We start from the raw sequence: 13,027 nt of genomic DNA, 5'->3' as shown, positions 1-13,027 counted from the left end.
GGCCTCACTAAATAATCTTTCAATAACAATTGAGTTTTTTTCCCAAAAAGGTCTCACTTTCATGTAACTGCAATACAGGGCTGTGAGTAAATAAACTAAGAGTGATCTAACTAAAGCATCCTGTAATAACAATTGAGTGTTTGAAAAAACACTCTCCATTTCACATTACATCCAGCCTAGAACCCACTAGGTTTCGGTGGGGAGCCAGTCTTTGGCCATGGGACGCTACAGTAGCACAGATGCATTCTGGCTTGATAAAATGGTCTATATCGAGAGGCAGCAAATTCTCAGGGGCTCAAAATGCCCCTCAGAATGAGCTACCACCTGTATTGCATTACAGTGTACTCCAACTATAGCAACTCTCTCCCACATATTCCTCTAGTGTGAAAACACCCTACTGGCCTCACTAAATAATCTTTCAATAACAATTGAGTTTTTTCCCAAAAAGGTCTCACTTTCATGTAACTGCAATACAGGCCTGTGAGTAAACAACTAAGAGTGGCCTACCTAAAGCATCCTCTAATAACAATTGAGTGTTTGAAAAAACACTCTCCAGTTAACATTACATCCAGCCTAGAACCCGCTAGGTTTCGGTGGGGAGCCAGCCTTTGGCCATGGGACGCTACAGTAGAACAGATGCATTCTGGCTTGATAAAATGGTCTATATGGAGAGGCAGCAAATTCTGAGGGGCTCAAAATGCCCCTCAGAATGAGCTACCACCTGTATTGCATTACAGTCTACTCCAACTATAGCAACTCTCTCCCACATATTCTGCTAATGTGAAAACACCCTACTGGCCTCACTAAATAATCTTTCAATAACAATTGAGTTTTTTTCCCCAACAAGGTCTCACTTTCATTTAACTGCAATACAGGCCTGTGAGTAAATAAACTAAGAGTTGCCTACCTAAAGCATCCTCTAATAACAATTGAGTGTTTGAAAAAACACTCTCCAATTAACATTACATCCAGGCTACAACCCGCTAGGTTTCGGTGGGGAGCCAGACTTTGGCCATGGGACGCTACAGTAGAACCGAAGTGTTCTTGCTTGATAAAATGGTCTATATGGAGAGGCAGCAAATTCTGAGGGGCTCAAAATGCCCCTCAGAATGAGCTACCACCTGTATTGCATTACAGTTTACTCCAACTATAGCAACTCTCTCCCACATATTCTGCTAATGTGAAAACACCCTACTGGCCTCACTAAATAATCTTTCAATAACAATTGAGTTTTTTTCAAAAAGGTCTCACTTTCATGTAACTGCAATACAGGCCTGTGAATAAACAACTAAGAGTGGCCTACCTAAAGCATCCTCTAAAAGCAATTGAGTGTTTGAAAACACACTCTCCAGTTCACATTACATCAGGGCTAGAACCCGCTAGGTTTTGGTGGGGAGCTAGCCTTTGGCCATGGGATGCTAAAGTAGAACAGATACATTCTGGCTTGATAAAATGGTCTATATCGAGAGGCAGCAAATTCTGAGGGGCTCAAAATGCCCCTCAGAATGAGCTACCACCTGTATTGCATTACAGTGTACTCCAACTATAGCAACTCTCTCCCACATATTCTGCTAGTGTGAAAACACCCTACTGGCCTCACTAAATAATCTTTCAATAACAATTGAGTTTTTTTCCCAAAAAGGTCTCACTTTCATGTAACTGCAATACAGGGCTGTGAGTAAATAAACTAAGAGTGATCTAACTAAAGCATCCTGTAATAACAATTGAGTGTTTGAAAAAACACTCTCCATTTCACATTACATCCAGCCTAGAACCCACTAGGTTTCGGTGGGGAGCCAGTCTTTGGCCATAGACGCTACAGTAGCACAGATGCATTCTGGCTTGATAAAATGGTCTATATCGAGAGGCAGCAAATTCTCAGGGGCTCAAAATGCCCCTCAGAATGAGCTACCACCTGTATTGCATTACAGTGTACTCCAACTATAGCAACTCTCTCCCACATATTCCTCTAGTGTGAAAACACCCTACTGGCCTCACTAAATAATCTTTCAATAACAATTGAGTTTTTTCCCAAAAAGGTCTCACTTTCATGTAACTGCAATACAGGCCTGTGAGTAAACAACTAAGAGTGGCCTACCTAAAGCATCCTCTAAAAGCAATTGAGTGTTTGAAAAAAACACTCTCCAGTTCACATTACATCAGGGCTAGAACCCGCTAGGTTTTGGTGGGGAGCCAGACTTTGGCCATGGGACGCTACAGTAGAACAGATGCATTCTGGCTTGAAAAAATGGTCTATATCAAGAGGCAGCAAATTCTGAGGCGCTCAAAATGCCCCTCAGAGTGAGCTACCACCTGTATTGCATTACAGTGTACTCCAACTATAGCAACTCTCTCCCACATATTCTGCTAATGTGAAAACACCCTACTGGCCTCACTAAATAATCTTTCAATAACAATTGAGTTTTTTTTCAAAAAGGTCTCACTTTCATGTAACTGCAATACAGGCCTGTGAGTAAACAACTGAGAGTGGCCTACCTAAAGCATCCTCTAATAACAATTGAGTGTTTGAAAAAACACTCTCGTGTTCACATTACATCAGGGTTAGAACCCGCTAGGTTTGGGTGTAAAGCCAGGCTTTGGCCATGGGATGCTTCAGTAGAACAGAAGTGTTCCGGCCTGATAAAATGGTCTATATGGAGAGGCAGCAAATTCTGAGGGGCTCAAAATGCCCCTCAGAATGAGCTACCACCTGTATTGCATTACAGTCTACTCCAACTATAGCAACTCTGTCCCACATATTCTGCTAATGTGAAAACACCCTACTGGCCTCACTAAATAATCTTTCAATAACAATTGAGTTTTTTTCAAAAAGGTCTCACTTTCATGTAACTGCAATACAGGGCTGTGAGTAAATAAACTAAGAGTGGCCTACCTAAAGCATCCTGTAATAACAATTGAGTGTTTGAAAAAACACTCTCCAGTTCACATTACATCAGAACTAGAACCCGCTAGGTTTCAATGGGGAGCCAGGCTTTGGCCATGGGATGCTACAGTAGAACAGTAGTGTTCCGGCCTGATAAAATGGTCTATATGGACAAGCAGCAAATTCTGAGGGGCTCAAAATGCCCCTCAGAATTAGCTACCACCTGTATTGCATTACAGTGTACTCCAACTGTAGCAACTCTCTCCCACATATTCTGTTAATGTGAAAACACCCTACTGGCCTCACTAAATAATCTTTCAATAACAATTGAGTTTTTTCCCCAAAATGGTCTCACTTTCATGTAACTGCAATACAGGCCTGTGAATAAACAACTAAGAGTGGCCTACCTAAAGCATCCTCTAATAACAATTGAGTGTTTGAAAAAACACTCTCCAGTTCACATTACATCAGGGCTATAACCCGCTAGGTTTCGATGGGGAGCCAGGCTTTGGCCATGAGACGCTACAGTAGAACAGAAGTGTTCGGGCCTGATAAAATGGTCTACATGGAGAGGCAGCAAATTCTGAGGGGCTCAAAATGCCCCTCAGAATGAGCTACCATCTGTATTGCATTACAGTGTACTCCAACTGTAGCAACTCTCTCCCACATATTCTTCTAATGTGAAAACACCCTACTGGCCTCACTAAATAATCTTTCAATAACAATTGAGTTTTTTCCAAAAAGGTCTCACTTTCATGTAACTGCAATACAGGCCTGTGAGTAAACAACTGAGAGTGGCCTACCTAAAGCATTCTCTAATAACAATTAAGTGTTTGAAAAAACACTCTCCAGTTCACATTACATCAGGGTTAGAGCCCGCTAGGTTTGGGTGGGGAGCCAGGCTTTGGCCATGGGATGCTACAGTAGAACAGAAGTGTTCCGGCCTGATAAAATGGTCTTTATGGAGAGGCAGCAAATTCTGAGGGGCTCAAAATGCCCCTCAGAATGAGCTACCACCTGTATTGCATTACAGTCTACTCCAACTATAGCAACTCTCTCCCACATATTCTGCCAATGTGAAAACACCCTACTGGCCTCACTAAATAATCTTTCAATAACAATTTAGGTTTTTTTTCCCAAAAAGGTCTCACTTTCATGTAACTGCAATACAGGCCTGTGAATAAACAACTAAGAGTGGCCTACCTAAAGCATCCTCTAATAACAATTGAGTGTTTGAAAAAATACTCTCCAGTTCACATTACATCATGGCTAGAACCTGCTAGGTTTGGGTGGGGAACCAGCCTTTGGCCATGGGACGCTACAGTAGAACAGATGCATTTTGGCTTGATAAAATGGTCTATATCGAGAGTCAGCAAATTCTGAGGGGCTCAAAATGCCCCCCAGAATGAGCTACCATCTGTATTGCATTACAGTGTACTCCATCTATAGCAACTCTCTCCCACATATTCTGCTAGTGTGAAAACACCCTACTGGCCTCACTAAATAATCTTTCAATAACAATTGAGTTATTTTCCCAAAAAGGTCTCACTTTCATGTAACTGCAATACAGGCCTGTGGGTAAACAACTAAAGGGGGTCGCACACCGGATGCGGATCTCGGCGGCGCTCGGCAGCGCGCCACGTCTTTAAAATTCGAACACATTGCTTTCAATAAATGTACGCACACCGGTGGCGGCATACGGCGCCTGTCCGCAGCGACTCAGGAAGTTGTTCTAAATCCTGCCGCGCCACAGAGCACCATTTCAAGGCTTTATATAAAAGTATATTATCGTTACGGTATACTGATTTCACCCTTTGCTACAAGATACATTTGTTTTACATTCTGAGTTCAACAGCTTGAATAAAGTCTAAACATATTTTGGGGAAATGTATAATAAACGTAGCCTTTTAAAATCCTTTTAGAATGTGCGCTTCCGGTGTGTGATACCTGAGACGCTGCGCAGTGTGCCGCCAAGCTCCGCATCCGGTGTGCGACCCCCTTAAGAGTGGCCTATCTAAAGCATCCTCTAATAACAATTGAGTGTTTGAAAAAACACTCTCCAGTTCCCATGACATCCAGGCTAGAACCCGCTAGGTTTCGGTGGGGAGCAAGCCTTTGGCTATGGGACGCTACAGTAGAACAGAAGTGTTCTGGCCTGATAAAATGGTCTATATCAGAATGAGCTACCACCTGTATTGCATTACAGTGTACTCCAACAATAACAACTCTCTCCCACATATTCTGCTAATGTGAAAACACCCTACTGGCCTCACTAAATAATCTTTCAATAACAATTGAGTTTTTTCCAAAAAGGTCTCACTTTCATGTAACTGCAACACAGGCCTGTGAGTAAACGACTAAGAGTGCACAACCTAAAGTATCCTCTAATAACAATTGAAAAAACACTCTCCAGTTCACATTACATCCAGGCTAGAACCTGCTAGGTTTCGGTGGGGAGCTAGGCTTTGGCCATGGGACGCTACAGAAGAACAGAAGTGGGCTCAAAATGCCCCTCAGAATTAGCTACCAATACTGCCCTGGGATGGACTGCCCAAGGCCTGTCCAATGCCTTCCTTAGATCTCCCCCTTCAAATGCACAAGCCTTGTTCACTCTATGTGATCGCATCTCCAGTCCTCCCAGAGACTCCCACACCGTAAGGAGAAGGAGGTAACCCAATCTAAACAAGATCAATTTTGCTTGGAATTGCTTGACACGAAGACTGCCGTCAAAAAAGTAGGTGAGGACTTGAGGTATGCTAACCCACTGCTTAGAGCAGGCGTTGCTGATTTGCAACAGTTATAAACTAACTACCTTATTACTCCAGATACATATTTTATGAATTTTTTTTACTCAGAAGTACCACTGCAGGACTTGGTTGTCCATTAGCAACAAACAGTTTCCCACTTGCTCACCAGATGGCAGTGTAGTCTCACTTCCAACACGTCTGTTTCCATGGGTTCCCTGAAACTGATTTTCTTGGCATCAATTTTGTGTAAGTATCACTATCAACCTCCATTTATTTGAAACTAAAACTGCATAAGAAGAATCATAAGTGTATATAGACACAGCAAATGCCAATTAGTAGATTTGATCTCTTCTGTATTTTTCCCCTGGTGCAGCTCTATTTACACGTAGCCGATTTGCAACGTGTGGCCAGATAGGTACCACTGGATACCACATGCTTTATCTACTAGTTTGCAAAAATTTTGAGCAACAGTTTATACTAGGGTTATTTTCCTATCACCAGTGTTTACTTATTACTTTGAGTTGTCATTGAGGGTATATCATATGGAAAATTGTATAATTTGGAGTGAAGTTACAAACAATCAGAGGCAGATTTGATCAAAAGCAATGGCACAATACCATGTTCATTTGACTGTTTATTGAGGAAAACTGATGTAGCCTAAATTCCATGGCACTTTTATTAGTACAGATCATTATGTCAAAGCATTTTTTGGCAAACTACCTAACAGAATACTCTCTATGCAGGATTTGCAGTGTGTAATGGCAGGCAAACGAAAGTGTTACTCAGTCGGGGAAGTCATTGAGTACATTTGCCTTCCTGATTGTGCTTTATCTGACACAGAATCCATTCCAGACGATAAAATAGCTGATCCAGATTTTGAGGAATCTCCTGAAGCATACGAGTCTGACTCCAGCTTTGATGATGATAAGCCACAGGCAGAAATACCAAAAGCTAACCTCAACCACCTTGATGTTGAAATTCATAACATACATGCAGACAGTGACACTGAGGTCCCAGATGACAATGAACCTCAGCCAGGCCCAGCTCCAGTCAACAAAGAGTTTTCTTGGAGGCAGAGGAAACCTCCAGCAGCTGACATAGACTCTTCATTCAGAGGACCTGCATTCTCACCTCCCCCAGACGAAATACCAAGTCCAAAGTGGTATTTTGATCAGTTCATGGACAAATCTGTGTTTGAACATATTTCTCACCAATCTAACTTGTATGCAGTTATGAAGAATGGCCCAGAACTGAAAACAACCCCTTCTGAAATAGAGCAGTTCATTGGTTTACACATCTTGATGACCGTTGTACGTATGCCATCGTACCGCATGTACTGGCAGACGGCAACCCGCTACGACCCAATTGCGACAGTCATGGGACGTAAGCGATTTGATAATCTACGTACATACATTCACATGAACGACAATACCAATGTGAAGCAAAAGGGTGAGCCTGGATACGATCCATTATTCAAGGTGCGTCCAGTTCTTGAGAAAGTCCGTTCCAACTGTTTGAAGGTTGAACCAGAAGAAAACCACTCCATTGATGAGCAGATGATCCCCTTCAAAGGAAAGATTGGAATGAAACAGTATATCAAGAACAAGCCGCATAAATGGGGAATCAAGGTCTTTACTCGTGCAGGTGTCACTGGACTAGTCTATGACTTTGAAGTGTACACTGGAAAAGGGGCCGTAACCAATGAGCGTGGACTTGGTGTTGCCGGTGAAGTTGTGCTTCGTCTCGTATCAGAAGTTCCAAAAGGACTAAACTACAAGTGCTTCTTCGACAACTGGTTCACTTCCCCTGAACTCATTGTGGAACTGAAGAAAATGGGAATTCTAACAGTTGCTACCATCAATCGTAACCGTCTCCGTGGATGTACCCTCAAGAGTGACAAGGAACTCTCAAAGGCCGGGCGTGGTGCGTATGAAGTGAAATACGAAAAGACAAGTGGGATGTCCATCGTGAAGTGGTATGATAACAAGGCAGTGTTGCTGGCATCATCCTTCATTGGCCCTGAACCTGTTGAGAGATGCAGAAGGTGGTCGAAAGAGAAGAAGGAATATGTGGAAGTGGACAGACCCCACATTGTCAAGGTGTACAACCACAACATGGGAGGAGTAGACTTAGCAGACATGTTTGCAGCTCTCTATCGCATTGACATCCGCCCACGTCGTTGGTATCTGCGCATCTTGTACTACTTGATTGACCTATCACTGGTCAATGGTTGGCTCCTCTATCGCCGTCATCTCACCCAGAAGCAGGAGAAGAAGTATATGCCACTTCTTGACTTCCGTGTTCAAGTTGCAGATGCCCTCATCAAGGTTGGCAAACAGGCTGACTTGAACAGTAGGAAAAGAGGACGACCGTCATTGGAAGATGATCCAACGTCCCATCAGGCTGCCCCACCTCAACCTCCACTTCAGAGGATCTCTGCACCATCAGTTGATGTCAGATTAGACCGATGCGATCATTTCCCCATCCATGCTGAGAAACGTGGACGATGCAGACTGTGCAAGACTGGCTACACGCAAACGGCCTGCCTGAAGTGCAAAGTACTTCTGTGCTTTACAAAAGACAAAAACTGTTTCTTGGAGTACCACATGACAAAGTGACTTGGAAACATAACCTACTCAATGAGGATTTGAGATATTGGATTTGGATCCCATATTGTTACATTGTTCTCCCACTGAAAAGCACTTTGTTACATTGTTCTCCCACTGAAAAGCACTTTGTTACATTGTTCTCCCACTGAAAAGCACTTTGTTACATTGTTCTCCCACTGAAAAGCACTTTGTTACATTGTTTGAAAAGTTGCATATAAAAAGTTATTGTTCATATCATATTCAGTCGTCAGTGTCTTATTACCACACTGGGCCAATGTTGCAAATCTGCAACATCCCAGAACGCCTTGCATGCGAAGGTCTCTCTAAAAAAAAAGTCAGGATTCTATTGTAATACCCCATATGATGATTTTCCCCAAATATCAGATTTTTCCTGTTACTAAAACTTAATTTGAGCCTGAGAGGGTTATTCTCCTCAGTTTATACCTTATTGCCATGGCTCAGGGGAACTGAGCACAGACTGAAGAAAGACCAATAGTTAATTGAGATCTACAACCAGGAGATTCAGAAGCTCGTGGATATGGAGTGTGTGAAAGAGCTCGATCCTAAAGATGACCAGCCAGGTTCAGAATCTTGCCTAGTCCCACATCATGTTATCAAACAATCTAGTGGGAAACACCGACTGGTGTTTAATTGCTCTTTCCAGCTTCATAGTCTAAGCCTGAATTGTAGCCTTTTTCCTGGTCCTACTCTCGGCCCCTCTCTTCTTGAGGTGCTCCTCCGTTTCTGTGAGCATAGTGTAGCCATCAGTGGTGAAATAAAATCGATGTTCCACCAAGTTTACCTACTCTCTGCTGTTTGGCCATTACTCAGATTGCTCAGGCGAGCTATGGCTCAGGCAACTCACCCAAAGTCCTACGAGTAGCAAGTGTTACCTTTTGGAACAACTTGTAGTCCTTGTTGTGCCATTTACGCCCTACAGCTTCATGCGAAGGAGCACCGCGAGAGTGACCATGAAGTGCTGATCTCCGTGCTCAGAGCATTCTATGTTGATAATTGCTTGCAAAGCTTTAACACCTTAGCGACAACCAAAGCCAAACCAAACCAAACAAGGCTAGGATGACCCCATCACTCCATCCGAACTGGCAGATCAATGGTTGAAGTGGGAACATGAACTGTCTGAGCTCCCTAGCATCAGATTGCCCCGCTGTTATGTCCCCCCTTGTGCGGACCAGTCGGGTATATACCGAGAGCTTCACGTCTTCTGTGATGCTGCGGTAAGGGCCTATGGCGCTGTGGCTTATTTGCGTGTCCATGACAATCAAAATCACATTCACGTGGCCTTCATCATGGTTCCAGAGTGTCACCGAAGAGACAGCTGTCAATACCCAGACTCGAACTGAGTGCTGCCTTATTAGGGGCACAGTTAGCTAACACCTTGAAGTCTGAACTTACCTTGTCATTGGCTCAAACTATCCTTTGGAGTGATTCCACAACAGTGCTGACCTGGTTGAAATCTGAGTCGTGCCACTACAAGGTCATTGTTGGCACCCGGATCACAGAAATCCAGGAACTCACAGACCTTGATGACTGGAGATATGTCGACAGTTCAAACAACCCAGCGGATGCCCTGACTATGACTCGACCCAGAAACTATGGCTCGACCCAACTGCTGGACGACCGGGCCACCCTTTTTGCATAAGCCTGAAAATTGCTGGCCTGTTGCCCCTAGTGTTGCCCACCCATCACCACTCATAGACAGCACTGAAGTGAAGAAAGCTGCTCTGTGCCTGAATGTTTCTGCTGCGACCAGGTTCATTCGTGACTATTTGCCTAACTTACAACCCAGAGGAAAGTGGCTAAGGGAAGTCCAGAATCTCGAAGTAGGGAAGACTGTTCTGATCTTTGACCCACAACTGCCTCGGGCCTCTTGGCCTACGGGGCATGTCACAACCGTCACGACTGGTAGAGATGGACGTGTCCGGTCAGTGGACGTCCAAGTTGGCAGTTGGATTTACATGAGACCAGTGTCACGTCTGATGTTGCTTCCTGAGTTGACAGAGGAGTGAGTCTTTTTCTCAGGAGGAATTGATCCCAATTCCGGGGCGGCTATAAAAGACTCCTGTCATTCCATTCCTTTTTTAGTCCATTTCACTCTTTTAAGAATATTTTGCCACCTGCCACCTGACCACGCCCGCCTCACCTGTTGTCTATAAATTGATTGTGAACCCTTTGGCTTATTCTTTGCACTTTCTACCAGCACTCTGATGCATGCTGTGTGCGTCTTTCTGAATTTACTTGAGTCAATCTATCATTATGATTTACTGTCCCTCTGTGAACATGTGCACCAGATATGTGCCATGAGCCATGTGGGAAGTCTGTTTGCATTGTTTCAAGTCTGTTTAGTTATGATTTGTAAACTCACATTTCCTATGTTCATTTGTATAATTGTGTAACTTGTGTTGATTGACCGCTGTCACTAATTGTATTATTTCTTTATTCACTTCTGCAGCACACAGAAAATGCATTGAACCAAAGTCAACCTGAAATAAATGTGACTGGTGTTGTAACAACTCTTGCCTTCTCCCTGCTTAATTCATCACCCCATATTACCTGACGTCTTCTGACCGAGACACTGTTTGCTCACCACACTCTCACTCTACCTGAACCATTCCCATTACCCTACAGTTCCTTCAAATGTAAAACAACACAGTAAACTAAGGAAACCTCAGTCTGTTAAAAGCATAGAGTCCTCAACGCCATACTATAAAACTGTCCAGATGAATCCTAATGTGTTGATAGTCCCAATGTGTAGGTGTCCACCAGTGTCATGAATTTGATGACTTCGGACTCGACTCGACAAAATGTACAAAGACTTGCAACTCAACTTGGACTCAATGACTCGTGACTTCACTTAGACTTGAGCCTTATGACTCGATAAGACTTGCTACTTCCCATGAAAACCTTGGGGATTTTTTTTTTCACACGGCCGCGCCGCGCTTAGTGTATCTGCATCTGTGAAAAAAATCTGCACCTGTATGCAATCAGAGAGCACGCGCGCCTGCACGACATCCAATCACTATAGTCTCACATTGGTTTGATTTGACAGTATCCATAGCTACCAAGTCCGCGTATAACACGTGACTTTGGGCTTCTTTTTTTGGCAAGTCGCGGTAAAAAATCTTGAGTTGCGGGTAGCGTTTTTTTGGGCTTAATTGAAAAAATGTGGTTGCTTGTTAGGAAAATATGACAAGCAACTTCGTTTCTTTACATTTATGGTCGCTGTTTTGTCCAAATACATTGCCTGACACTGTCTTCTCACAGCTAATAGCCATAGTGCAACGATACAAGTGCTGTAGTCATTTTGTCCCAATTATAGACTGTAAAAAAGTGCATATTAATCCTAAACAGTAGCTATGTGACATTAGTAATTTTCAATACTGTTTAGAGCAGATTGCACACTGAGATGCAGGCTTATCCTTTTTACGGTACGCAGTGTCCATGTTCACCACTGCTCCTTATATGTGTGCAATAACTCCGACTGGAGTTACCATAATCCTTCATGTCACGTTTTCTCTTTTTCCATCTCCAAACCTCTTCTGTTAACAGCCTTTATTTCAATTTGGAGAATTTTGTAAAATCCCATCTGTATTTGCTTTTTTAACTCCAAGAGATTTTAATTTAATATTTTGCAGGCTCATTTATTGATAAATTATTAATCATAAATTTTACTGATGATAATAAATAATATAATAATATTGGGCTTGTTTTGGGCCCCCCACCCCTCTAGGTATTCTTCATACCTGAGAAGAATATTAAACAGATGTCAGAAAATCCCTTATAGCCTCACATGTTGTTTTTTGTAGCGACAATGGGAGATGGTAGTGAGTTAATAATTAACCATATGACCGAATGACCAGAGCTCAGATAATCACGTATCCTGGGATGATGTAATCACCCTACAGAGGTCCCTTGTACTGCAACTATACTACTAATTAACTGATGAGGCGCCACATTATAATCCCCAAAGAAAGGATTTTGTGTGCTAAAGTCCTGGACACCTTAGGCCTTTTGGGTTGCAGCATACACGTCATCCAAACAACCCCCCTGCTTTCGACCTCTGACCCATACACACACACATACACAGAGAAACTGCTCTGAGAACACACAGATCAGCAATTTATGGACTTTTAGATTAAATTACCTCTTCAATGTACCAAATATATGTATTGTGATGATGCAATGTTTTATATGATGTTTTGAAGTAACTTGGACATTTACTGCATGTAAAATCATCTTCTGTAGGCTAGTAACTGTAAATTCTGTATCTCTGCATTCTCGAATGTCAATACTGTCGTTCATGGTGTCATTGGAATCGCAGACGCCCAACGGCGACGATTTCGGTGCTTAAATATGTGACAAAATCATCAATATGAAACTATACACTTTCCGGGGAAAGAAAGAAAGATCGGCTCTTTTTTTTTTTTTTTTTTTTTTTTTTTTTTTTTTTTTTATTGACATACAGACATACAAACCACAATAGTGCAGTAATTGACAATCGAGTAATTACATAATTCTAGAAGTGAAATAAAAGTGTGTTAATGTATAAGGTGTGTGTGGGTGAGTGTAGGTGTGGGTGTGTATTCAAAAGCAAAATTACACATTTATTATTTATTATATTATCACTACCACTTATCATCATCATACCATCATCATCATCATTGTAATAATCAGTGTCCCTTTTTTATTTTATTTTTTATTTTCCTATGTAATATTTATCATTGTCACCACTTTCAATGGGTCAATAAGTTTCACATAGTATAATAATA

At 42.4% G+C, this 13,027-nt stretch overlaps 2 protein-coding genes across 2 annotated transcripts in view; both read left to right on the top strand.

The window, feature by feature from the left end:
- The window catches only part of LOC137039769 (uncharacterized), a 164,685-nt gene that overhangs the window by 122,818 nt on the left and 28,840 nt on the right, over window positions 1-13,027 (top strand). The window lies entirely within an intron of this gene.
- Window positions 6,964-8,608, top strand: LOC137039558 (piggyBac transposable element-derived protein 3-like). The gene has a single exon (XM_067414856.1). It carries the CDS (start codon window positions 7,008-7,010, stop codon window positions 8,247-8,249), a length of 1,242 nt encoding a protein of 413 aa, XP_067270957.1. The 5' UTR covers window positions 6,964-7,007; the 3' UTR covers window positions 8,250-8,608.

This window comes from Pseudorasbora parva, chromosome 14, assembly GCF_024679245.1.
Source record: "Pseudorasbora parva isolate DD20220531a chromosome 14, ASM2467924v1, whole genome shotgun sequence".
Lineage (NCBI taxonomy): Eukaryota > Metazoa > Chordata > Actinopteri > Cypriniformes > Gobionidae > Pseudorasbora > Pseudorasbora parva.
The sequence above is the reverse complement of the archived record's forward strand: the minus strand, read 5'-3'. Positions and strand labels throughout refer to the sequence as shown.